Source organism: Hypanus sabinus, chromosome 18 (assembly GCF_030144855.1).
Source record: "Hypanus sabinus isolate sHypSab1 chromosome 18, sHypSab1.hap1, whole genome shotgun sequence".
NCBI classification, from domain to species: Eukaryota; Metazoa; Chordata; class Chondrichthyes; order Myliobatiformes; family Dasyatidae; genus Hypanus; species Hypanus sabinus.
In genome coordinates, this window is record NC_082723.1 from 76,217,579 (window position 1) to 76,245,133 (window position 27,555).

General features: G+C 41.6%; 1 protein-coding gene across 1 annotated transcript in view; it reads left to right on the top strand.

Moving 5' to 3' along the window:
• si:dkey-178e17.3 (somatomedin-B and thrombospondin type-1 domain-containing protein) overlaps positions 1–27,340 on the top strand; it is a 424,717-nt gene extending 397,377 nt beyond the window's left edge. Inside the window, exon 5 of the mRNA XM_059943700.1 lies at positions 26,571–27,340. Coding sequence (XP_059799683.1) covers positions 26,571–26,676 — 106 coding nt within the window. The 3' untranslated portion in view covers positions 26,677–27,340. The remainder of the gene's footprint in view (positions 1–26,570) is intronic.
• Positions 27,341–27,555: the final 215 nt, after the last annotated feature.

The following is a 27,555-nucleotide window of genomic DNA, read 5'->3' on the forward strand; positions in this document are numbered from 1 at the left end:
ATTGTGTATGAATAGATCGAATGGCTGTATCCTGCTCCCATATTGTGTAGGAATAGATCGAATGGCTGTATCCTGCTCTTGTATTGTGTATGAATTGATCGAATGGCTGTCTCCTGCTACTATATTGTGTATGATTGTATGAAATGGCTGTATCCTGCACCTGTATTGTGTATCAGTGGATCGAATGGCTGTATCCTGGTCCTGTATTGTGTATGAATGGATCGAATGGCTGTATCCTGCACCTGTATTGTGTATGATCGGATCTAATGGCTGTATCCTGCTCTTGTATTGTGTATGAATTGATCTAATGCCTGTATCCGGCTCCTGTATTGTGTATGAATGGATCGAATGGCTGTATGCTGCTCATGTATTGTGTATCAGTGGATTGAATGGCTGTATACTGCTCCTGTATTATGTATCAATGGATCGAATTACTGTATCCTGCTCCTGTATTGTGTATGAATGTATCGAATGGCTGTATCCTGCTACTGTAGTGTGTTTGAATGGATCGAATGGCTGTATTCTCCTCCTGTATTGTGTTTGAATGGATCGAATGGCTGTATTCTCCTCCTGTATTGTGTATGAATGGATTGAATGGCGGTATCATACTCCTGTATTGTGTATCAGTGGATCGAATGGCTGTATCCTGCTCCTGTATTGTGTATGAATGGATCGAATGGCTGTATCCTGCTCCCATATTGTGTATGAATAAATCGAATGGCTGTATCCTGCTCTTGTATTGTGCATGAATGGATCAAAACGACTGTATCCTGTTCCTGTATTGTGTATGAACGGATCGAATGGCTGTATCCTGCTCCTATATTGTGTATGAATGGATCGAATGGCTGTATCCTGCTCCCATATTGTGTATGAATAAATCGAATGGCTGTATCCTGCTGTTGTATTGTGCATGAATGGATCAAACGACTGTATCCTGCTCCTGTATTGTGTATGTATGGATCGAATGACTGTATCCTGCTCCTACATTGTGTATGAATAGATCGAATGGCTTTCTCCTGCTCCTAAATTGTGTATGAATGGATCGAATGGCTGTATCCTGCTCCAGTATTGTGTACGAATGGATTGAATGGCTGTATCCTGATCTTGTATTGTGTTTGAATGGATCAAATGGCTGTATACTGCTCTTGTGTTGTGTATCAGTGGATTGAATGGCTGTATCCTGCTCCTGTATTATGTATGAATGGATCGAATGGCTGTATCCTGCTCCCATATTGTGTATGAATAAATCGAATGGCTGTATCCTGCTCTTGTATTGTGCATGAATGGATCAAACGACTGTATCCTGCTCGTGTATTGTGTATGTATGGATCGAATGACTGTATCCTGCTCCTATATTGTGTATGAATAGATCGAAAGGCTTTCTCCTGCTCCTATATTGTGTATGAATGGATCGAATGGTTGCATCCTGCTTCTGTATTGTGTATCAGTGGATCGAATGACTGTATCCTGCTGCTATATTGTGTATGAATGGATCGAATGGCTGTATCCTGCTCCCATATTGTGTATGAATAGATCGAATGGCTGTATCCTGCTCACATATTGTGTAGGAATAGATCGAATGGCTGTATCCTTCTCTTGTATTGTGTACGAATGGATCGAATGACTGTATCCTGCTCCTGTATTGTGTATGTACGGATCCAATGATTGTATCCTGCTCTTGTATTGTGTATGAATGGATCGAATGACTGTATCCTGCTCCTGTATTGTGTATGAATGGAATGAATGGCTGTATCCTGCTCCTGTATTGTGTATGTATGGATCAAATGACTGTACCCTGCTCCTGTATTGTGTATGAATGGATCGAATGGCTGTATCCTGCTCCCATATTGTGTATGAATAAATCGAATGGCTGTATCCTGCTCTTGTATTGTACATGAATGGATCAAACGACTGTATCCTGTTCCTGTATTGTGTATGAATGGATCGAATGGCTGTATCCTGCTCCTATATTGTGTATGAATGGATCGAATGGCTGTATCCTGCTCCCATATTGTGTATGAATAAATCGAATGGCTGTATCCTGCTGTTGTATTGTGCATGAATGGATCAAACGACTGTGTCCTGCTCCTGTATTGTGTATGTATGGATCGAATGACTGTATGCTGCTTCTGTATTGTGTTTCAATGGATCGAATGTCTGCATCCTGCTCCCATATTGTGTACGAATGGATCGAATGACGGTATCCTGCTCCTGTATTGTGTATGAATAGATCGAATGGCTTTCTCCTGCTCCTAAATTGTGTATGAATGGATCGAATGGCTGTATCCTGTTCCTATATTGTGTATGAATGGATCGAATCGCTGCATCCTGCTTCTGTATTGTGTATCAGTGGATCGAATGGCTGTATCCTGCTCCCATATTGTGTGTGAATAAATCGAATGGCTGTATCCTGCTCTTGTATTGTGCATGAATGGATCAAACGACTGTATCCTGTTCCTGTATTGTGTATGAATGGATCGAATGGCTGTATCCTGCTCCCATATTGTGTATGAATAAATCGAATGGCTGTATCCTGCTCTTGTATTGTGTATGAATGGATCAAACGACTGTATCCTGCTCCTGTATTGTGTATGTATGGATCGAATGACTGTATCCTGCTCCTGTATTGTGTTTGAATGGATCGAATGTCTGTATCCTGTTCCTGTATTGTGTATGAATGGTTGAAATGGCTGTCTCCTGCTCCTGTATTGTGTTTGAATGGATCGAATGGCTGTATTCTCCTCCTGTATTGTGTTTGTATGGATCGAATGGCTGTATTCTCCTCCTGTATTGTGTATGAATGGATCGAATGGCTGTATCATACTCCTGTATTGTGTATCAGTGGGTCGAATGGCTGTATCCTGCTCCTGTATTGTGTATGAATGGATCGAATGGCTGTATCCTGCTCCCATATTGTGAATGAAGAGATCGAATGGCTGTATCCTGCTCTTGTATTGTGTATGAATGGATCAAACGACTGTATCCTGTTCCTGTATTGTGCATGAATGGATCGAATGGCTGCATCCTGCTCCTGTATTGTGTTTGAATGGATCGAATGTCTGTATCCTGCTCCTATATTGTGTATGAATGGATCGAATGGCTGTATCCTGCTCCCATATTGTGTATGAATAAATCGAATGGCTGTATCCTGCTCTTGTATTGTGTATGAATGGATCAAACGACTGTATCCTGTTCCTGTATTTTGCATGAATGGATCGAATGGCTGTATACTGCTCCTGTATTGTGTATGAATGGATCGAATGGCTGTATCCTGCTCCCATATTGTGTATGAATAGATCGAATGGCTGTCTCCTACTCTTGTATTGTGCATGAATGGATCAAACGACTGTGTCCTGCTCCTGTATTGTGTATGTATGGATCGAATGACTGTATGCTGCTTCTGTATTGTGTTTCAATGGATCGAATGTCTGCATCCTGCTCCCATATTGTGTACGAATGGATCGAATGACGGTATCCTGCTCCTGTATTGTGTATGAATAGATCGAATGGCTTTCTCCTGCTCCTAAATTGTGTATGAATGGATCGAATGGCTGTATCCTGTTCCTATATTGTGTATGAATGGATCGAATCGCTGCATCCTGCTTCTGTATTGTGTATCAGTGGATCGAATGGCTGTATCCTGCTCCCATATTGTGTGTGAATAAATCGAATGGCTGTATCCTGCTCTTGTATTGTGCATGAATGGATCAAACGACTGTATCCTGTTCCTGTATTGTGTATGAATGGATCGAATGGCTGTATCCTGCTCCCATATTGTGTATGAATAAATCGAATGGCTGTATCCTGCTCTTGTATTGTGCATGAATGGATCAAACGACTGTATCCTGCTCGTGTATTGTGTATGTATGGATCGAATGACTGTATCCTGCTCCCATATTGTGTATGAATAGATCGAATGGCTGTATCCTGCTCACATATTGTGTAGGAATAGATCGAATGGCTGTATCCTTCTCTTGTATTGTGTACGAATGGATCGAATGACTGTATCCTGCTCCTGTATTGTGTATGTACGGATCCAATGATTGTATCCTGCTCTTGCATTGTGTATGAATGGATCGAATGACTGTATCCTGCTCCTGTATTGTGTATGAATGGAATGAATGGCTGTATCCTGCTCCTGTATTGTGTATGTATGGATCAAATGACTGTACCCTGCTCCTGTATTGTGTATGAATGGATCGAATGGCTGTATCCTGCTCCCATATTGTGTATGAATAAATCGAATGGCTGTATCCTGCTCTTGTATTGTACATGAATGGATCAAACGACTGTATCCTGTTCCTGTATTGTGTATGAATGGATCGAATGGCTGTATCCTGCTCCTATATTGTGTATGAATGGATCGAATGGCTGTATCCTGCTCCCATATTGTGTATGAATAAATCGAATGGCTGTATCCTGCTGTTGTATTGTGCATGAATGGATCGAATGGCTGATTCCTGCTTCTGTTTTGTGTATGAATGGATCGAATGGCTGTATCCTGCTCCTGTATTGTGTTTGAATGGATCGAATGACTGTATCTTGCTCCTGTATTGTGTATGAATGGATCGAATGGCTGTATACCACTCCTGTATTGGGTTCGAATGGATCGAATGGCTGTATCATACTCCTGTATTGTGTATCAGTGGATCGAATGGCTGTATCCTGCTCCTGTATTGTGTATGAATGGATCAAATGGCTGTAACCTGCTCCCATATTGTGTATGAATAGATCGAATGGCTGTCTCCTGCTCTTGTATTGTTTACGAATGGATCGAATGGCTGTGTCCTGCTCTTGTATTGTGTGTGAATGGATCAAACGACTGTATCTGCTCCTGTATTGTGTATGTATGGATTGAATGTCTGTATCCTGCTCCCATATTGTGTATGAATGGATCGAATGACGGTATCCTGCTCTTGTATTGTGTATGAATGGATCGAATGGCTGTATCCCGCTCCTATTTTGTGTATGAATGGATCGAATGGCTGTATCCTGCTTCTGTATTGTTTATCAGTGGATCGAATGACTGTATCCTGCTGCTATATTGTGTATGAATGGATCGAATGGCTGTATCCTGCTCCCATATTGTGTATGAATAAATCGAATGGCTGTATCCTGCTCTTGTATTGTGTATGAATGGATCAAACGACTGTATCCTGTTCCTGTATTGTGCATGAATGGATCGAATGGCTGCATCCTGCTCCTGTATTGTGTTTGAATGGATCGAATGTCTGTATCCTGCTCCTATATTGTGTATGAATGGATCGAATGGCTGTATCCTGCTCCCATATTGTGTATGAATAAATCGAATGGCTGTATCCTGCTCTTGTATTGTGTATGAATGGATCAAACGACTGTATCCTGTTCCTGTATTTTGCATGAATGGATCGAATGGCTGTATCCTGCTCCTGTATTGTATATGAATGGATCGAATGGCTGTATCCTGCTCCCATATTGTGTATGAATAGATCGAATGGCTGTCTCCTACTCTTGTATTGTGCATGAATGGATCAAACGACTGTGTCCTGCTCCTGTATTGTGTATGTATGGATCGAATGACTGTATGCTGCTTCTGTATTGTGTTTCAATGGATCGAATGTCTGCATCCTGCTCCCATATTGTGTACGAATGGATCGAATGACGGTATCCTGCTCCTGTATTGTGTATGAATAGATCGAATGGCTTTCTCCTGCTCCTAAATTGTGTATGAATGGATCGAATGGCTGTATCCTGCTCCTATATTGTGTATGAATGGATCGAATCGCTGCATCCTGCTTCTGTATTGTGTATCAGTGGATCGAATGGCTGTATCCTGCTCCCATATTGTGTGTGAATAAATCGAATGGCTGTATCCTGCTCTTGTATTGTGCATGAATGGATCAAACGACTGTATCCTGTTCCTGTATTGTGTATGAATGGATCGAATGGCTGTATCCTGCTCCCATATTGTGTATGAATGGATCGAATGGCTGTATCCTGCTCCCATATTGTGTATGAATAAATCGAATGGCTGTATCCTGCTGTTGTATTGTGCATGAATGGATCAAACGACTGTATCCTGCTCCTGTATTGTGTATGTATGGATCGAATGACTGTATCCTGCTCCTGTATTGTGTACGAATGGATCGAATGGCTGTATCCTGCTCCTGTATTGTGCATGTATGGATCGAATGACTGTATCCTGCTCCTGTATTGTGTACGAATGGATTGAATGGCTGTATCCTGATCTTGTATTGTGTTTGAATGGATCAAATGGCTGTATACTGCTCTTGTGTTGTGTATCAGTGGATTGAATGGCTGTATCCTGCTCCTGTATTATGTATGAATGGATCGAATGGCTGTATCCTGCTTCTGTTTTGTGTATGAATGGATCGAATGGCTGTATCTTGTTCCTGTATTGTGTATGAATGGATCAAACGACTGTATCCTGCTCCTGTATTGTGTATGTATGGATCGAATGACTGTATCCTGCTCCTGTATTGTGTTTGAATGGATCGAATGTCTTTATCCTGCTCCCATATTGTGTATGAATGGATCGAGTGACGGCATCCTGCTCCGGTATTGTGTATGAATGGATCGAATGGCTGTATCCTGCTCCTATATTGTGTATGAATAGATCGAATGGCTTTCTCCTGCTCCTAAATTGTGTATGAATGGATCGAGTGGCTGTATCCTGCTCCTATATTGTGTATGAATGGATCGAATGGCTGTATCCTGCTTCTGTATTGTGTATCAGTGGATCGAATGACTGTATCCTGCTGCTATATTGTGTATGAATGGATCGAATGGCTGTATCCTGCTCCCATATTGTGTATGAATAGATCGAATGGCTGTATCCTGCTCCCATATTGTGTAGGAATAGATCGAATGGCTGTATCCTGCTCTTGTATTGTGTATGAATTGATCGAATGGCTGTCTCCTGCTACTATATTGTGTATGATTGTATGAAATGGCTGTATCCTGCACCTGTATTGTGTATCAGTGGATCGAATGGCTGTATCCTGGTCCTGTATTGTGTATGAATGGATCGAATGGCTGTATCCTGCACCTGTATTGTGTATGATCGGATCTAATGGCTGTATCCTGCTCTTGTATTGTGTATGAATTGATCTAATGCCTGTATCCGGCTCCTGTATTGTGTATGAATGGATCGAATGGCTGTATGCTGCTCATGTATTGTGTATCAGTGGATTGAATGGCTGTATACTGCTCCTGTATTATGTATCAATGGATCGAATGACTGTATCCTGCTCCTGTATTGTGTATGAATGTATCGAATGGCTGTATCCTGCTACTGTAGTGTGTTTGAATGGATCGAATGGCTGTATTCTCCTCCTGTATTGTGTTTGAATGGATCGAATGGCTGTATTCTCCTCCTGTATTGTGTATGAATGGATTGAATGGCGGTATCATACTCCTGTATTGTGTATCAGTGGATCGAATGGCTGTATCCTGCTCCTGTATTGTGTATGAATGGATCGAATGGCTGTATCCTGCTCCCATATTGTGTATGAATAAATCGAATGGCTGTATCCTGCTCTTGTATTGTGCATGAATGGATCAAACGACTGTATCCTGTTCCTGTATTGTGTATGAACGGATCGAATGGCTGTATCCTGCTGCTATATTGTGTATGAATGGATCGAATGGCTGTATCTTGTTCCTGTATTGTGTATGAATGGATCGAATGGCTGTATACTACTCCTGTATTGGTTTGGAATGGATCGAATTGCTGTATCATACTCCTGTATTGTGTATCAGTGGATCGAATGGCTGTATCCTGCTCCTGTATTGTGTATGAATGGATCAAATGGCTGTAACCTGCTCCCATATTGTGTATGAATAGATCGAATGGCTGGCTCCTGCTCTTGTATTGTGTATGAATGGATCAAACGACTGTATCCTGCTCCTGTATTGTGTATGTATGGATCGAATGTCTGTATCCCGCTCCTATTTTGTGTATGAATGGATCGAATGGCTGTATCCTGCTTCTGTATTGTTTATCAGTGGATCGAAAGACTGTATCCTGCTGCTATATTGTGTATGAATGGATCGAATGGCTGTATCCTGCTTCTGTATTGTGTATCAATGGATCGAATGACTGTATCCTGCTGCTATATTGTGTATGAATGGATCGAATGGCTGTATCCTGCTCCAGTATTGTGTATGAATGGATCGAATGGCTGTATCCTGCTCTTGTTTTGTGTATGAATTGATCGAATGGCTGTCTCCTGCTACTATATTGTGTATGATTGTATGAAATGGCTGTATCCTGCACCTGTATTGTGTATCAGTGGATCGAACGGCTGTATCCTGCTCCCATATTGTGTAGGAATAGATTGAATGGCTGTATCCTGCTCTTGTATTGTGTACGAATGGATCTAATGACTGTATCCTGCTCCTGTATTGTGTATGAATGGATTCGAATGACTGTATCCTTCAATTGTATTGTGTATGCATGGATCGAATGAATGTATCCTGCTCTTGTATTGTGTATGAATGGATCGAATGACTGTATCCTGCTCCTGTATTGTGTATGAATGGATCGAATGGCTGTATCCTGCTCCTGTATTGTGTATGTATGGATCGAATGACTGTATCCTGCTCCTGTATTGTGTACGAATGGATCGAATGGCTGTATCCTGCTCTTGTATTGTGTACGAATGGATCTAATGACTGTATCCTGCTCCTGTATTGTGTATGAATGGATTCGAATGACTGTATCCTTCAATTGTATTGTGTATGCATGGATCGAATGAATGTATCCTGCTCTTGTATTGTGTATGAATGGATCGAATGACTGTATCCTGCTCCTGTATTGTGTATGAATGGATCGAATGGCTGTATCCTGCTCCTGTATTGTGTATGTATGGATCGAATGACTGTATCCTGCTCCTGTATTGTGTACGAATGGATCGAATGGCTGTATCCTGCTCCTGTATTGTGTATGAATGGATCGAATGGGTTTATCCTGCTCCTGTATCGTGCATGTATGGATCGAATGACTGTATCCTGCTCCTGTATTGTGTACGAATGGATTGAATGGCTGTATCCTGATCTTGTATTGTGTTTGAATGGATCAAATGGGTGTATACTGCTCTTGTGTTGTGTATCAGTGGATTGAATGGCTGTATCCTGCTCCTGTATTATGTATGAATGGATCGAATGGCTGTATCCTGCTTCTGTTTTGTGTATGAATGGATCGAATGGCTGTATCTTGTTCCTGTATTGTGTATGAATGGATCGAATGGCTGTATACTGCTCCTGTATTATGTTGGAATGGATCGAATGGCTGTATCATACTCCTGTATTGTGTATCAGTGGATCGAATGGCTGTATCCTGCTCCTGTATTGTGTATGAATGGATCGAATGGCTGTATCCTGCTCCTGTATTGTGTATGAATGGATCAAATGGCTGTATCCTGCACCCATATTGTGTATGAATAGATCGAATGGCTGTATCCTGCTCCTGTATTGTGTATGAATGGATCAAATGGCTGTATCCTGCACCCATATTGTGTATGAATAGATCGAATGGCTGTATCCTGCTCCCATATTGTGTATGAATAAATCGAATGGCTGTATCCTGCTCTTGTATTGTGCATGAATGGATCAAACGACTGTATCCTGCTCCTGTATTGTGTATGTATGGATCGAATGACTGTATCCTGCTCCTATATTGTGTATGAATAGATCGAATGGCTTTCTCCTGCTCCTATATTGTGTATGAATGGATCGAATGGTTGCTTCCTGCTTCTGTATTGTGTATCAGTGAATCGAATGACTGTATCCTGCTGCTATATTGTGTATGAGTGGATCGAATGGCTGTATCCTGCTCCCATATTGTGTATGAATAGATCAAATGGCTGTATCCTGCTCCCATATTGTGTAGGAATAGATCAAATGGCTGTATCCTGCTCTTGCATTGTGTATGAATGGATCAAACGACTGTATCCTGCTCCTGTATTGTGTATGTATGGATCGAATGACTGTATCCTGCTCCTGTATTGTGTTTGAATGGATCGAATGTCTTTATCCTGCTCCCATATTGTGTATGAATGGATCGAGTGACGGCATCCTGCTCCGGTATTGTGTATGAATGGATCGAATGGCTGTATCCTGCTCCTATATTGTGTATGAATAGATCGAATGGCTTTCTCCTGCTCCTAAATTGTGTATGAATGGATCGAGTGGCTGTATCCTGCTCCTATATTGTGTATGAATGGATCGAATGGCTGTATCCTGCTTCTGTATTGTGTATCAGTGGATCGAATGACTGTATCCTGCTGCTATATTGTGTATGAATGGATCGAATGGCTGTATCCTGCTCCCATATTGTGTATGAATAGATCGAATGGCTGTATCCTGCTCCCATATTGTGTAGGAATAGATCGAATGGCTGTATCCTGCTCTTGTATTGTGTATGAATTGATCGAATGGCTGTCTCCTGCTACTATATTGTGTATGATTGTATGAAATGGCTGTATCCTGCACCTGTATTGTGTATCAGTGGATCGAATGGCTGTATCCTGGTCCTGTATTGTGTATGAATGGATCGAATGGCTGTATCCTGCACCTGTATTGTGTATGATCGGATCTAATGGCTGTATCCTGCTCTTGTATTGTGTATGAATTGATCTAATGCCTGTATCCGGCTCCTGTATTGTGTATGAATGGATCGAATGGCTGTATGCTGCTCATGTATTGTGTATCAGTGGATTGAATGGCTGTATACTGCTCCTGTATTATGTATCAATGGATCGAATGACTGTATCCTGCTCCTGTATTGTGTATGAATGTATCGAATGGCTGTATCCTGCTACTGTAGTGTGTTTGAATGGATCGAATGGCTGTATTCTCCTCCTGTATTGTGTTTGAATGGATCGAATGGCTGTATTCTCCTCCTGTATTGTGTATGAATGGATTGAATGGCGGTATCATACTCCTGTATTGTGTATCAGTGGATCGAATGGCTGTATCCTGCTCCTGTATTGTGTATGAATGGATCGAATGGCTGTATCCTGCTCCCATATTGTGTATGAATAAATCGAATGGCTGTATCCTGCTCTTGTATTGTGCATGAATGGATCAAACGACTGTATCCTGTTCCTGTATTGTGTATGAACGGATCGAATGGCTGTATCCTGCTCCTATATTGTGTATGAATGGATCGAATGGCTGTATCCTGCTCCCATATTGTGTATGAATAAATCGAATGGCTGTATCCTGCTGTTGTATTGTGCATGAATGGATCAAACGACTGTATCCTGCTCCTGTATTGTGTATGTATGGATCGAATGACTGTATCCTGCTCCTACATTGTGTATGAATAGATCGAATGGCTTTCTCCTGCTCCTAAATTGTGTATGAATGGATCGAATGGCTGTATCCTGCTCCTATATTGTGTATGAATGGATCGAATGGTTGCATCCTGCTTCTGTATTGTGTATGAATGGATCGAATGGCTGTATCCTGCTCCTATATTGTGTATGAATAGATCGAATGGCTTTCTCCTGCTCCTAAATTGTGTTTGAATGGATCGAATGGCTGTATCCTGCTCCTATATTGTGTATGAATGGATCGAATGGCTGTATCCTGCTTCCGTATTGTGTATCAGTGGATCGAATGACTGTATCCTGCTGCTATATTGTGTATGAATGGATCGAATGGCTGTATCCTGCTCCCATATTGTGTATGAATAGATCGAATGGCTGTATCCTGCTCCCATATTGTGTAGGAATAGATCGAATGGCTGTATCCTGCTCTTGTATTGTGTACGAATGGATCGAATGACTGTATCCTGCTCCTGTATTGTGTATGCATGGATCGAATGACTGTATCCTGCTCCTGTATTGTGTTTGAATGGATCGAATGTCTTTATCCTGCTCCCATATTGTGTATGAATGGATCGAATGACGGTATCCTGCTCCTGTATTGTGTATGAATGGATCGAATGGCTGTATCCTGCTCCTATATTGTGTATGAATAGATCGAATGGCTTTCTCCTGCTCCTAAATTGTGTATGAATGGATCGAATGGCTGTATCCTGCTCCTATATTGTGTATGAATGGATCGAATGGCTGTATCCTGCTCCTGTATTGTGTATGAATGGATCTAATGGCTGTATCCTGCTCTTGTTTTGTGTATGAATTGATCGAATGGCTGTCTCCTGCTACTATATTGTGTATGATTGTATGAAATGGCTGTATCCTGCTCCTGTATTGTGTATCAGTGGATCGAATGGCTGTATCCTGGTCCTGTATTGTGTATGAATGGATCTAATGGCTGTATCCTGCTCTTGTTTTGTGTATGAATTGATCGAATGGCTGTCTCCTGCTACTATATTGTGTATGATTGTATGAAATGGCTGTATCCTGCTCCTGTATTGTGTATCAGTGGATCGAATGGCTGTATCCTGGTCCTGTATTGTGTATGAATGGATCGAACGGCTGTATTCTCCTCCTGTATTGTGTTTGAATGGATCGAATGGCTGTATTCTCCTCCTGTATTGTGTATGAATGGATTGAATGGCTGTATCATACTCCTGTATTGTGTATCAGTGGATCGAATGGCTGTACCCTGCTCCTGTATTGTGTATGAATGGATCGAATGGCTGTATCCTGCTCCCATATTGTGTATGAATAAATTGAATGGCTGTATCCTGCTCTTGTATTGTGCATGAATGGATCAAACGACTGCATCCTGTTCCTGTATTGTGTATGTATGGATCGAATGACTGTATCCTGCTCCTGTATTGTGTACGAATGGATCGAATGGCTGTATCCTGCTCCTGTATTGTGCATGTATGGATCGAATGACTGTATCCTGCTCCTGTATTGTGTATGCATGGATCGAATGACTGTATCCTGCTCCTGTATTGTGTTTGAATGGATCGAATGTCTTTATCCTGCTCCCATATTGTGTATGAATGGATCGAATGACGGTATCCTGCTCCTGTATTGTGTATGAATGGATCGAATGGCTGTATCCTGCTCCTATATTGTGTATGAATAGATCGAATGGCTTTCTCCTGCTCCTAAATTGTGTATGAATGGATCGAATGGCTGTATCCTGCTCCTATATTGTGTATGAATGGATCGAATGGCTGTATCCTGCTGCTGTATTGTGTATCAGTGGATCGAATTACTGTATCCTGCTGCTATATTGTGTATGAATGGATCGAATGGCTGTATCCTGCTCCTGTATTGTGTATGAATGGATCGAATGGCTGTATCCTGCTCTTGTTTTGTGTATGAATTGATCAAATGGCTGTCTCCTGCTACTATATTGTGTATGATTGTATGAAATGGCTGTATCCTGCTCCTGTATTGTGTATCAGTGGATCGAATGTCTGCATCCTGCTCCCATATTGTGTACGAATGGATCGAATGACGGTATCCTGCTCCTGTATTGTGTATGAATAGATCGAATGGCTTTCTCCTGCTCCTAAATTGTGTATGAATGGATCGAATGGCTGTATCCTGTTCCTATATTGTGTATGAATGGATCGAATCGCTGCATCCTGCTTCTGTATTGTGTATCAGTGGATCGAATGGCTGTATCCTGCTCCCATATTGTGTGTGAATAAATCGAATGGCTGTATCCTGCTCTTGTATTGTGCATGAATGGATCAAACGACTGTATCCTGTTCCTGTATTGTGTATGAATGGATCGAATGGCTGTATCCTGCTCCCATATTGTGTATGAATAAATCGAATGGCTGTATCCTGCTCTTGTATTGTGCATGAATGGATCAAACGACTGTATCCTGCTCGTGTATTGTGTATGTATGGATCGAATGACTGTATCCTGCTCCCATATTGTGTATGAATAGATCGAATGGCTGTATCCTGCTCACATATTGTGTAGGAATAGATCGAATGGCTGTATCCTTCTCTTGTATTGTGTACGAATGGATCGAATGACTGTATCCTGCTCCTGTATTGTGTATGTACGGATCCAATGATTGTATCCTGCTCTTGCATTGTGTATGAATGGATCGAATGACTGTATCCTGCTCCTGTATTGTGTATGAATGGAATGAATGGCTGTATCCTGCTCCTGTATTGTGTATGTATGGATCAAATGACTGTACCCTGCTCCTGTATTGTGTATGAATGGATCGAATGGCTGTATCCTGCTCCCATATTGTGTATGAATAAATCGAATGGCTGTATCCTGCTCTTGTATTGTACATGAATGGATCAAACGACTGTATCCTGTTCCTGTATTGTGTATGAATGGATCGAATGGCTGTATCCTGCTCCTATATTGTGTATGAATGGATCGAATGGCTGTATCCTGCTCCCATATTGTGTATGAATAAATCGAATGGCTGTATCCTGCTGTTGTATTGTGCATGAATGGATCGAATGGCTGATTCCTGCTTCTGTTTTGTGTATGAATGGATCGAATGGCTGTATCCTGCTCCTGTATTGTGTTTGAATGGATCGAATGACTGTATCTTGCTCCTGTATTGTGTATGAATGGATCGAATGGCTGTATACCACTCCTGTATTGGGTTCGAATGGATCGAATGGCTGTATCATACTCCTGTATTGTGTATCAGTGGATCGAATGGCTGTATCCTGCTCCTGTATTGTGTATGAATGGATCAAATGGCTGTAACCTGCTCCCATATTGTGTATGAATAGATCGAATGGCTGTCTCCTGCTCTTGTATTGTTTACGAATGGATCGAATGGCTGTGTCCTGCTCTTGTATTGTGTGTGAATGGATCAAACGACTGTATCTGCTCCTGTATTGTGTATGTATGGATTGAATGTCTGTATCCTGCTCCCATATTGTGTATGAATGGATCGAATGACGGTATCCTGCTCTTGTATTGTGTATGAATGGATCGAATGGCTGTATCCCGCTCCTATTTTGTGTATGAATGGATCGAATGGCTGTATCCTGCTTCTGTATTGTTTATCAGTGGATCGAATGACTGTATCCTGCTGCTATATTGTGTATGAATGGATCGAATGGCTGTATCCTGCTCCCATATTGTGTATGAATAAATCGAATGGCTGTATCCTGCTCTTGTATTGTGTATGAATGGATCAAACGACTGTATCCTGTTCCTGTATTGTGCATGAATGGATCGAATGGCTGCATCCTGCTCCTGTATTGTGTTTGAATGGATCGAATGTCTGTATCCTGCTCCTATATTGTGTATGAATGGATCGAATGGCTGTATCCTGCTCCCATATTGTGTATGAATAAATCGAATGGCTGTATCCTGCTCTTGTATTGTGTATGAATGGATCAAACGACTGTATCCTGTTCCTGTATTTTGCATGAATGGATCGAATGGCTGTATCCTGCTCCTGTATTGTATATGAATGGATCGAATGGCTGTATCCTGCTCCCATATTGTGTATGAATAGATCGAATGGCTGTCTCCTACTCTTGTATTGTGCATGAATGGATCAAACGACTGTGTCCTGCTCCTGTATTGTGTATGTATGGATCGAATGACTGTATGCTGCTTCTGTATTGTGTTTCAATGGATCGAATGTCTGCATCCTGCTCCCATATTGTGTACGAATGGATCGAATGACGGTATCCTGCTCCTGTATTGTGTATGAATAGATCGAATGGCTTTCTCCTGCTCCTAAATTGTGTATGAATGGATCGAATGGCTGTATCCTGCTCCTATATTGTGTATGAATGGATCGAATCGCTGCATCCTGCTTCTGTATTGTGTATCAGTGGATCGAATGGCTGTATCCTGCTCCCATATTGTGTGTGAATAAATCGAATGGCTGTATCCTGCTCTTGTATTGTGCATGAATGGATCAAACGACTGTATCCTGTTCCTGTATTGTGTATGAATGGATCGAATGGCTGTATCCTGCTCCCATATTGTGTATGAATAAATCGAATGGCTGTATCCTGCTCTTGTATTGTGCATGAATGGATCAAACGACTGTATCCTGCTCGTGTATTGTGTATGTATGGATCGAATGACTGTATCCTGCTCCTATATTGTGTATGAATAGATCGAAAGGCTTTCTCCTGCTCCTATATTGTGTATGAATGGATCGAATGGTTGCATCCTGCTTCTGTATTGTGTATCAGTGGATCGAATGACTGTATCCTGCTGCTATATTGTGTATGAATGGATCGAATGTCTGTATCCTGCTCCCATATTGTGTATGAATAGATCGAATGGCTGTATCCTGCTCACATATTGTGTAGGAATAGATCGAATGGCTGTATCCTTCTCTTGTATTGTGTACGAATGGATCGAATGACTGTATCCTGCTCCTGTATTGTGTATGTACGGATCCAATGATTGTATCCTGCTCTTGTATTGTGTATGAATGGATCGAATGACTGTATCCTGCTCCTGTATTGTGTATGAATGGAATGAATGGCTGTATCCTGCTCCTGTATTGTGTATGTATGGATCAAATGACTGTACCCTGCTCCTGTATTGTGTATGAATGGAATGAATGGCTGAATCCTGCTCCTGTATTGTGTATGTATGGATCAAATGACTGTACCCTGCTCCTGTATTGTGTATGAATGGATCGAATGGCTGTATCCTGCTCCCATATTGTGTATGAATAAATCGAATGGCTGTATCCTGCTCTTGTATTGTACATGAATGGATCAAACGACTGTATCCTGTTCCTGTATTGTGTATGAATGGATCGAATGGCTGTATCCTGCTCCTATATTGTGTATGAATGGATCGAATGGCTGTATCCTGCTCCCATATTGTGTATGAATAAATCGAATGGCTGTATCCTGCTGTTGTATTGTGCATGAATGGATCAAACGACTGTATCCTGCTCCTGTATTGTGTATGTATGGATCGAATGACTGTATCCTGCTCCTGTATTGTGTACGAATGGATCGAATGGCTGTATCCTGCTCCTGTATTGTGCATGTATGGATCGAATGACTGTATCCTGCTCCTGTATTGTGTACGAATGGATTGAATGGCTGTATCCTGATCTTGTATTGTGTTTGAATGGATCAAATGGCTGTATACTGCTCTTGTGTTGTGTATCAGTGGATTGAATGGCTGTATCCTGCTCCTGTATTATGTATGAATGGATCGAATGGCTGTATCCTGCTTCTGTTTTGTGTATGAATGGATCGAATGGCTGTATCTTGTTCCTGTATTGTGTATGAATGGATCGAATGGCTGTATACTACTCCTGTATTGGTTTGGAATGGATCGAATTGCTGTATCATACTCCTGTATTGTGTATCAGTGGATCGAATGGCTGTATCCTGCTCCTGTATTGTGTATGAATGGATCAAATGGCTGTAACCTGCTCCCATATTGTGTATGAATAGATCGAATGGCTGGCTCCTGCTCTTGTATTGTGTATGAATGGATCAAACGACTGTATCCTGCTCCTGTATTGTGTATGTATGGATCGAATGTCTGTATCCCGCTCCTATTTTGTGTATGAATGGATCGAATGGCTGTATCCTGCTTCTGTATTGTTTATCAGTGGATCGAAAGACTGTATCCTGCTGCTATATTGTGTATGAATGGATCGAATGGCTGTATCCTGCTTCTGTATTGTGTATCAATGGATCGAATGACTGTATCCTGCTGCTATATTGTGTATGAATGGATCGAATGGCTGTATCCTGCTCCAGTATTGTGTATGAATGGATCGAATGGCTGTATCCTGCTCTTGCTTTGTGTATGAATTGATCGAATGGCTGTCTCCTGCTACTATATTGTGTATGATTGTATGAAATGGCTGTATCCTGCACCTGTATTGTGTATCAGTGGATCGAACGGCTGTATCCTGCTCCCATATTGTGTAGGAATAGATTGAATGGCTGTATCCTGCTCTTGTATTGTGTACGAATGGATCTAATGACTGTATCCTGCTCCTGTATTGTGTATGAATGGATTCGAATGACTGTATCCTTCAATTGTATTGTGTATGCATGGATCGAATGAATGTATCCTGCTCTTGTATTGTGTATGAATGGATCGAATGACTGTATCCTGCTCCTGTATTGTGTATGAATGGATCGAATGGCTGTATCCTGCTCCTGTATTGTGTATGTATGGATCGAATGACTGTATCCTGCTCCTGTATTGTGTACGAATGGATCGAATGGCTGTATCCTGCTCTTGTATTGTGTACGAATGGATCTAATGACTGTATCCTGCTCCTGTATTGTGTATGAATGGATTCGAATGACTGTATCCTTCAATTGTATTGTGTATGCATGGATCGAATGAATGTATCCTGCTCTTGTATTGTGTATGAATGGATCGAATGACTGTATCCTGCTCCTGTATTGTGTATGAATGGATCGAATGGCTGTATCCTGCTCCTGTATTGTGTATGTATGGATCGAATGACTGTATCCTGCTCCTGTATTATGTATGAATGGATCGAATGGCTGTATCCTGCTTCTGTTTTGTGTATGAATGGATCGAATGGCTGTATCTTGTTCCTGTATTGTGTATGAATGGATCGAATGGCTGTATACTGCTCCTGTATTGTGTTGGAATGGATCGAATGGCTGTATCATACTCCTGTATTGTGTATCAGTGGATCGAATGGCTGTATCCTGCTCCTGTATTGTGTATGAATGGATCAAATGGCTGTATCCTGCACCCATATTGTGTATGAATAGATCGAATGGCTGTATCCTGCTCCCATATTGTGTATGAATAAATCGAATGGCTGTATCCTGCTCTTGTATTGTGCATGAATGGATCAAACGACTGTATCCTGCTCCTGTATTGTGTATGTATGGATCGAATGACTGTATCCTGCTCCTATATTGTGTATGAATAGATCGAATGGCTTTCTCCTGCTCCTATATTGTGTATGAATGGATCGAATGGTTGCTTCCTGCTTCTGTATTGTGTATCAGTGAATCGAATGACTGTATCCTGCTGCTATATTGTGTATGAGTGGATCGAATGGCTGTATCCTGCTCCCATATTGTGTATGAATAGATCAAATGGCTGTATCCTGCTCCCATATTGTGTAGGAATAGATCAAATGGCTGTATCCTGCTCTTGCATTGTGTATGAATGGATCAAACGACTGTATCCTGCTCCTGTATTGTGTATGTATGGATCGAATGACTGTATCCTGCTCCTGTATTGTGTTTGAATGGATCGAATGTCTTTATCCTGCTCCCATATTGTGTATGAATGGATCGAGTGACGGCATCCTGCTCCGGTATTGTGTATGAATGGATCGAATGGCTGTATCCTGCTCCTATATTGTGTATGAATAGATCGAATGGCTTTCTCCTGCTCCTAAATTGTGTATGAATGGATCGAGTGGCTGTATCCTGCTCCTATATTGTGTATGAATGGATCGAATGGCTGTATCCTGCTTCTGTATTGTGTATCAGTGGATCGAATGACTGTATCCTGCTGCTATATTGTGTATGAATGGATCGAATGGCTGTATCCTGCTCCCATATTGTGTATGAATAGATCGAATGGCTGTATCCTGCTCCCATATTGTGTAGGAATAGATCGAATGGCTGTATCCTGCTCTTGTATTGTGTATGAATTGATCGAATGGCTGTCTCCTGCTACTATATTGTGTATGATTGTATGAAATGGCTGTATCCTGCACCTGTATTGTGTATCAGTGGATCGAATGGCTGTATCCTGGTCCTGTATTGTGTATGAATGGATCGAATGGCTGTATCCTGCACCTGTATTGTGTATGATCGGATCTAATGGCTGTATCCTGCTCTTGTATTGTGTATGAATTGATCTAATGCCTGTATCCGGCTCCTGTATTGTGTATGAATGGATCGAATGGCTGTATGCTGCTCATGTATTGTGTATCAGTGGATTGAATGGCTGTATACTGCTCCTGTATTATGTATCAATGGATCGAATGACTGTATCCTGCTCCTGTATTGTGTATGAATGTATCGAATGGCTGTATCCTGCTACTGTAGTGTGTTTGAATGGATCGAATGGCTGTATTCTCCTCCTGTATTGTGTTTGAATGGATCGAATGGCTGTATTCTCCTCCTGTATTGTGTATGAATGGATTGAATGGCGGTATCATACTCCTGTATTGTGTATCAGTGGATCGAATGGCTGTATCCTGCTCCTGTATTGTGTATGAATGGATCGAATGGCTGTATCCTGCTCCCATATTGTGTATGAATAAATCGAATGGCTGTATCCTGCTCTTGTATTGTGCATGAATGGATCAAACGACTGTATCCTGTTCCTGTATTGTGTATGAACGGATCGAATGGCTGTATCCTGCTCCTATATTGTGTATGAATGGATCGAATGGCTGTATCCTGCTCCCATATTGTGTATGAATAAATCGAATGGCTGTATCCTGCTGTTGTATTGTGCATGAATGGATCAAACGACTGTATCCTGCTCCTGTATTGTGTATGTATGGATCGAATGACTGTATCCTGCTCCTACATTGTGTATGAATAGATCGAATGGCTTTCTCCTGCTCCTAAATTGTGTATGAATGGATCGAATGGCTGTATCCTGCTCCTATATTGTGTATGAATGGATCGAATGGTTGCATCCTGCTTCTGTATTGTGTATGAATGGATCGAATGGCTGTATCCTGCTCCTATATTGTGTATGAATAGATCGAATGGCTTTCTCCTGCTCCTAAATTGTGTTTGAATGGATCGAATGGCTGTATCCTGCTCCTATATTGTGTATGAATGGATCGAATAGCTGTATCCTGCTTCCGTATTGTGTATCAGTGGATCGAATGACTGTATCCTGCTGCTATATTGTGTATGAATGGATCGAATGGCTGTATCCTGCTCCCATATTGTGTATGAATAGATCGAATGGCTGTATCCTGCTCCCATATTGTGTAGGAATAGATCGAATGGCTGTATCCTGCTCTTGTATTGTGTACGAATGGATCGAATGACTGTATCCTGCTCCTGTATTGTGTATGCATGGATCGAATGACTGTATCCTGCTCCTGTATTGTGTTTGAATGGATCGAATGTCTTTATCCTGCTCCCATATTGTGTATGAATGGATCGAATGACGGTATCCTGCTCCTGTATTGTGTATGAATGGATCGAATGGCTGTATCCTGCTCCTATATTGTGTATGAATAGATCGAATGGCTTTCTCCTGCTCCTAAATTGTGTATGAATGGATCGAATGGCTGTATCCTGCTCCTATATTGTGTATGAATGGATCGAATGGCTGTATCCTGCTCCTGTATTGTGTATGAATGGATCTAATGGCTGTATCCTGCTCTTGTTTTGTGTATGAATTGATCGAATGGCTGTCTCCTGCTACTATATTGTGTATGATTGTATGAAATGGCTGTATCCTGCTCCTGTATTGTGTATCAGTGGATCGAATGGCTGTATCCTGGTCCTGTATTGTGTATGAATGGATCTAATGGCTGTATCCTGCTCTTGTTTTGTGTATGAATTGATCGAATGGCTGTCTCCTGCTACTATATTGTGTATGATTGTATGAAATGGCTGTATCCTGCTCCTGTATTGTGTATCAGTGGATCGAATGGCTGTATCCTGGTCCTGTATTGTGTATGAATGGATCGAACGGCTGTATTCTCCTCCTGTATTGTGTTTGAATGGATCGAATGGCTGTATTCTCCTCCTGTATTGTGTATGAATGGATTGAATGGCTGTATCATACTCCTGTATTGTGTATCAGTGGATCGAATGGCTGTACCCTGCTCCTGTATTGTGTATGAATGGATCGAATGGCTGTATCCTGCTCCCATATTGTGTATGAATAAATTGAATGGCTGTATCCTGCTCTTGTATTGTGCATGAATGGATCAAACGACTGCATCCTGTTCCTGTATTGTGTATGTATGGATCGAATGACTGTATCCTGCTCCTGTATTGTGTACGAATGGATCGAATGGCTGTATCCTGCTCCTGTATTGTGCATGTATGGATCGAATGACTGTATCCTGCTCCTGTATTGTGTATGCATGGATCGAATGACTGTATCCTGCTCCTGTATTGTGTTTGAATGGATCGAATGTCTTTATCCTGCTCCCATATTGTGTATGAATGGATCGAATGACGGTATCCTGCTCCTGTATTGTGTATGAATGGATCGAATGGCTGTATCCTGCTCCTATATTGTGTATGAATAGATCGAATGGCTTTCTCCTGCTCCTAAATTGTGTATGAATGGATCGAATGGCTGTATCCTGCTCCTATATTGTGTATGAATGGATCGAATGGCTGTATCCTGCTGCTGTATTGTGTATCAGTGGATCGAATTACTGTATCCTGCTGCTATATTGTGTATGAATGGATCGAATGGCTGTATCCTGCTCCTGTATTGTGTATGAATGGATCGAATGGCTGTATCCTGCTCTTGTTTTGTGTATGAATTGATCAAATGGCTGTCTCCTGCTACTATATTGTGTATGATTGTATGAAATGGCTGTATCCTGCTCCTGTATTGTGTATCAGTGGATCGAATGGCTGTATCCTGGTCCTGTATTGTGTATGAATGGATCGAACGGCTGTATTCTCCTCCTGTATTGTGTTTGAATGGATCGAATGGCTGTATTCTCCTCCTGTATTGTGTATGAATGGATTGAATGGCTGTATCATACTCCTGTATTGTGTATCAGTGGATCGAATGGCTGTACCCTGCTCCTGTATTGTGTATGAATGGATCGAATGGCTGTATCCTGCTCCCATATTGTGTATGAATAAATCGAATGGCTGTATCCTGCTCTTGTATTGTGCATGAATGGATGAAACGACTGTATCCTGTTCCTGTATTGTGTATGTATGGATCGAATGACTGTATCCTGCTCCTGTATTGTGTACGAATGGATCGAATGGCTGTATCCTGCTCCTGTATTGTGCATGTATGGATCGAATGACTGTATCCTGCTCCTGTATTGTGTACGAATGGATCGAATGGCTGTATCCTGATCTTGTATTGTGTTTGAATGGATCAAATGGCTGTATACTGCTCTTGTGTTGTGTATCAGTGGATTGAATGGCTGTATCCTGCTCCTGTATTATGTATCAATGGATCTAATGCCTGTATCCGGCTCCTGTATTGTGTATGAATGGATCGAATGGCTGTATGCTGCTCCAGTATTGTGTATCAGTGGATTGAATGGCTGTATACTGCTCCTGTATTGTGTAGGAATAGATCGAATGGCTGTATCCTGCTCCCGTATTGTGTAGGAATAGATCGAATGGCTGTATCCTGCTCTTGTATTGTGTACGAATGGATCGAATGACTGTATCCTGCTCCTGTATTGTGTACGAATGGATCGAATGAATGTATCCTGCTCCTGTATTGTGAATGTATGGATCGAATGATTGTATCCTGCTCCCGTATTGTGTATGAATAGATCGAATGGCTGTATCCTGCTCCCGTATTGTGTAGGAATAGATCGAATGGCTGTATCCTGCACCGGTATTGTGTATGATCGGATCGAATGGCTGTATCCTGCTCCTGTATTATGTATCAATGGATCTAATGCCTGTATCCGGCTCCTGTATTGTGTATGAATGGATCGAATGGCTGTATGCTGCTCCAGTATTGTGTATCAGTGGATTGAATGGCTGTATACTGCTCCTGTATTATGTATCAATGGATCGAATGACTGTATCCTGCTCCTGTATTGTGTATGAATGTATCGAATGGCTGTATCCTGCTACTGTATTGCGTTTGAATGGATCGAATGGCTGTATCCTTCTCCGGTCTTGTGTATGAATGGATCGAATGGCTGTATCCTGCTCCTGTATTGTGCATGTATGGATCGAATGACTGTATCCTGCTCCTGTATTGTGTACAAATGGATTGAATGGCTGTATCCTGATCTTGTATTGTGTTTGAATGGATCGAATGGCTGTATCCTGCTCCTGTATTATGTATGAATGGATCGAATTGCTGTATCCTGCTTCTGTTTTGTGTATGAATGGATCGAATGGCTGTATCCTGTTCCTGTATTGTGTATGAATGGATCGAATGGCTGTATCCTGCTCTTGTATTGTGTATGAATGGATCGAATGGCTGTATGCTGCTCTTGTATTGTGTATGAATGGATCGAAAGACTGTATCCTGCTCCTGAATTGTGTATGTATGGATCAAATGGCTGTATCCTGCTCTTGTATCGTGTTTGAATGGATCGAATGGCTGTATCCTGCTCCTGTATTGTGTACGAATGGATGGAATGGCTGTATCCTGCTCCTTTGTCTTATGACTCAATGGGTGCATTGGCAATTGAAGGTCACTGGAGGCATGTATTGAAAATATGGGGAGAATTTATAAGGGCAATTGTGAATAAAGTATGAATGACTTGTTGATGGTCAGAACAGGTTCGATGGGTGAAGAGTCTGTTTCTATGCTGTGTAACTCTGTGATACATGAGGTATCGCTAGTCGGCTTTTGTCAGTGCGGCGGGAAGCAGCAGCAAGCCGTCTAAGTAATCAGATGCAGTTTCTGTAACAGACAGAAGGGTTTCGCCTGGCAGCGAGAGGGTTTCATCATGGGATGAACTGAATGGAGCTCTGCAGGAAGTATCTGCGATATTTCACTCAAACCATCCGCAAGATGAGAGGAAACAGTTAAGGATGTATCTCTCCAAGGACAGAGATCTCAGTGCCAAGGTCAGGTGACCCTAGCACAAGATTAAGGCTCCATTTACATGGAAACGACACCACTGACATCATTGTCTTTGTAAATGCCTTGAGAATGTTGCTGCCCAGATTGTATTACAAGATGGTTAGGTCAGAAGCCAAGGCTAACGATCCAAAGAACTGGAGCTCAGATCCCAAACAGGTTTTGCAAATTTGACTTTATTTTTCAACATGATGTTTTTAAAACATCATCACTGCAAAAGTACAGTTGTTTTATCGATGGTTTGTGGCATTTTTCTGGGCTAATTTATATGCCGGTTCAAAATCAGAATCAGGTTTAATATCACCAGCATATGTCATGAAATTTTGTTGTCTTTGCTGCAGCAGTACATACCTATATATATTAATATATATATATATATATATATATATATATATAGATATATATATACATGTAAATGAAATAAGTAGTGCAAAATGGAATAAAAAAGTAGTGAGGTGGTGTTCACTGGTTCAATGTCCATTCACAAAACGGATAGCAGAGGGGAAGAAGCTGTTCCTGAATTAATAAGTGTGTGTCTTCAGGCTCCTGTACCTCCTCCTGGATGGTAGCAATGAGAAGAGGGCAGGCCCTGGGTGATGGGGATCCTCAGAGACTTAAAATTGCTTACTCTTTCCACTTCTGATCCCTCTCTGAAGACTGGTGCGTGTTCCTCCATCTTACCCTTTCTGAAGTCCACAATCAGTTTTTTGGTCTTATTGACATTGAGTGCGAGTCTGTTGCTGTAACACCACTCAACTAGGTGGTAATCTCACTCCTGTACGCCCTCTCATCACCATTTGAAATTCTGCCAATAATATGACTGAGATGGGGTAAGAAACCATTTTGTTGGTAAGTCAAGTACTTCTCTTAAACACTGAAATCGAGCTTGCATGTACCGCTTACACTCACTGCTCATTCCATCAAGGAATGTGGGGAAATTGTACAGAGGTGTGGAATATTATGAAGGGTGTTGATAATGTCAATGTACGCAGGCTTTTTCTCCTCTGGATTCAACATTCAAGATTGTTTAATGTCATTCCCAGTTCACAAGTCATACAGTCATAGAAAAGTCCAGCACAAAAACATCGGCCCATCTGGTTCATGCCGAACCATTTAAATTGCTCTCCAAGTGTGAAGGGGAACAAAATAATTGTTACTCCAGTCCAATGCAGCAGAAACAAAAAAAGCAATGAGATAAAAAACACAATAATAAAAACAAAACAACAAATAGAAATACATAAGATAGCTAATACACATAGATTGTCAGTCCATAAAGTGACACTAGGCACAGGAGTGTCTGTACACAAGGTGACTGACAGGAAATGATAAAGTAGTAGTGGTTGGCGGTGTGGAGGGGTGCGTTTGTGGGTGGAGATATTGATCTGCCTTACTGCTTGGGGAAAGTAACTGTCTTTCAGTCTGGTGGTCCTGGTGTGGATGCTACGTAGCCTTCTCCCTACTGGGAGAGGGACAAACAGTCCATGAGAAGGGTGGGTGGGGTCCTTCATGACGTTAATGGCCCTCTGTGGTACTTTCTGTATACATATGCCCTTGAGGGCAGGCAGGAACCAGAGGTCAAAGGTTTTTAGAGTATGAGGTGAAATGTTTAAGGGGAATCTGAAGAGGAATTTCTTCACTCGGAGGGTGGTGAGAGTATGGAACAAGCTGCCAGCACAAGTGGTGCATGTGAGCTTGATTTCAACATTTCAGAGAAGTTTGGATGGGTATAGGGATGGAAGGGATTTGGAGAGCTATGGTCTGGACGCAGGTTGATGGGACTAGGCGGAAGACTAGATGGGTTGAAAGGTCTGTTTCTGTGACGTACTCTATGATTAATTGTATCATAACTTGGAGGGGACAAGTTTCCAGCATTTGTAAATATTTAAATCCTAAAATGTTGGGGCCTTAAAGTTGCTTCACTGACTGAGCTTTCTGTTCTCTTCTTCCAGGACCTTCTGGATGGTTGCTTCCCGCACGGGATGTCACGGATCGTGGGTGCGCCAATCACTGCGGGCGAACTGCCAGTGCCCCTCGCAATCACTGATCTTCATCTAATGCACTCAGTGAAGCTAGCAGTTCCCCGAGACCCACAGGAAATGGGTTGGGGGGGCTGCAGAGTTTCGTCACCACTCCTAGACATGTCACATAGCAGCGAGAGAGAGAGAGAGGGCGAGGGGGGAGAGAAAGACGGGGAGAGAGAGAACCAGTGAGTGAGTGCGAGAGAGAGAGAGAGAGATAGGGAAAGAGGGAGAGAAGGTGTGAGAGAGAGGGAGGTGGGAAGAGAGGGACAGAGAGATAGGGAGAAAGAGGAGGAGCATGAGAGAGAGGAAGAGTGACAGAGAGAGAGAAGTATGAAAGGTAGCCATATAAGCTTGCTGCATGCTTTTTTTTTAAATCACATTATCCTTCCCTTCCACATAAGCACATTGAAGGACTTATATCCTCAACAGAATGGCGACCTTCTATATGAAAGAGAACTGCTAATGAACTTTTAAACTTTTTACCTCTGAAACTCTGCTGGGAGCTATCTCCACAGTCACACTTGCATTTAGTGAAATAAAAGCACACTGAAAAATATAGCATTTTCCTTTTAGTTGTTTTCAATGTTTGTTAATTGTCTGGCCATGTGCTATGTAACTGGGAATAGGTGGGGTTGTCCAGAATGAAGGATTTATTATTTAACGTTACTTTGAAATAAATCAATTATGATTTCTATACAGGCTGGATTAATCATGGTTCAAAGTTCAGAGTAAATTTATTATCAAAGTACACTTATGTCACCATATACAACCCTGAGATTCATTTTCTTGTGGGCATTCACAGGAAATCCATAAAACCAAAAGATAAATTAATTAATAAACAATAAATATTGAGAACATGAGATGAAGAGTCCTTGAAATTGACTCCATAGGTTGTGGGAACAGTTCGATAATG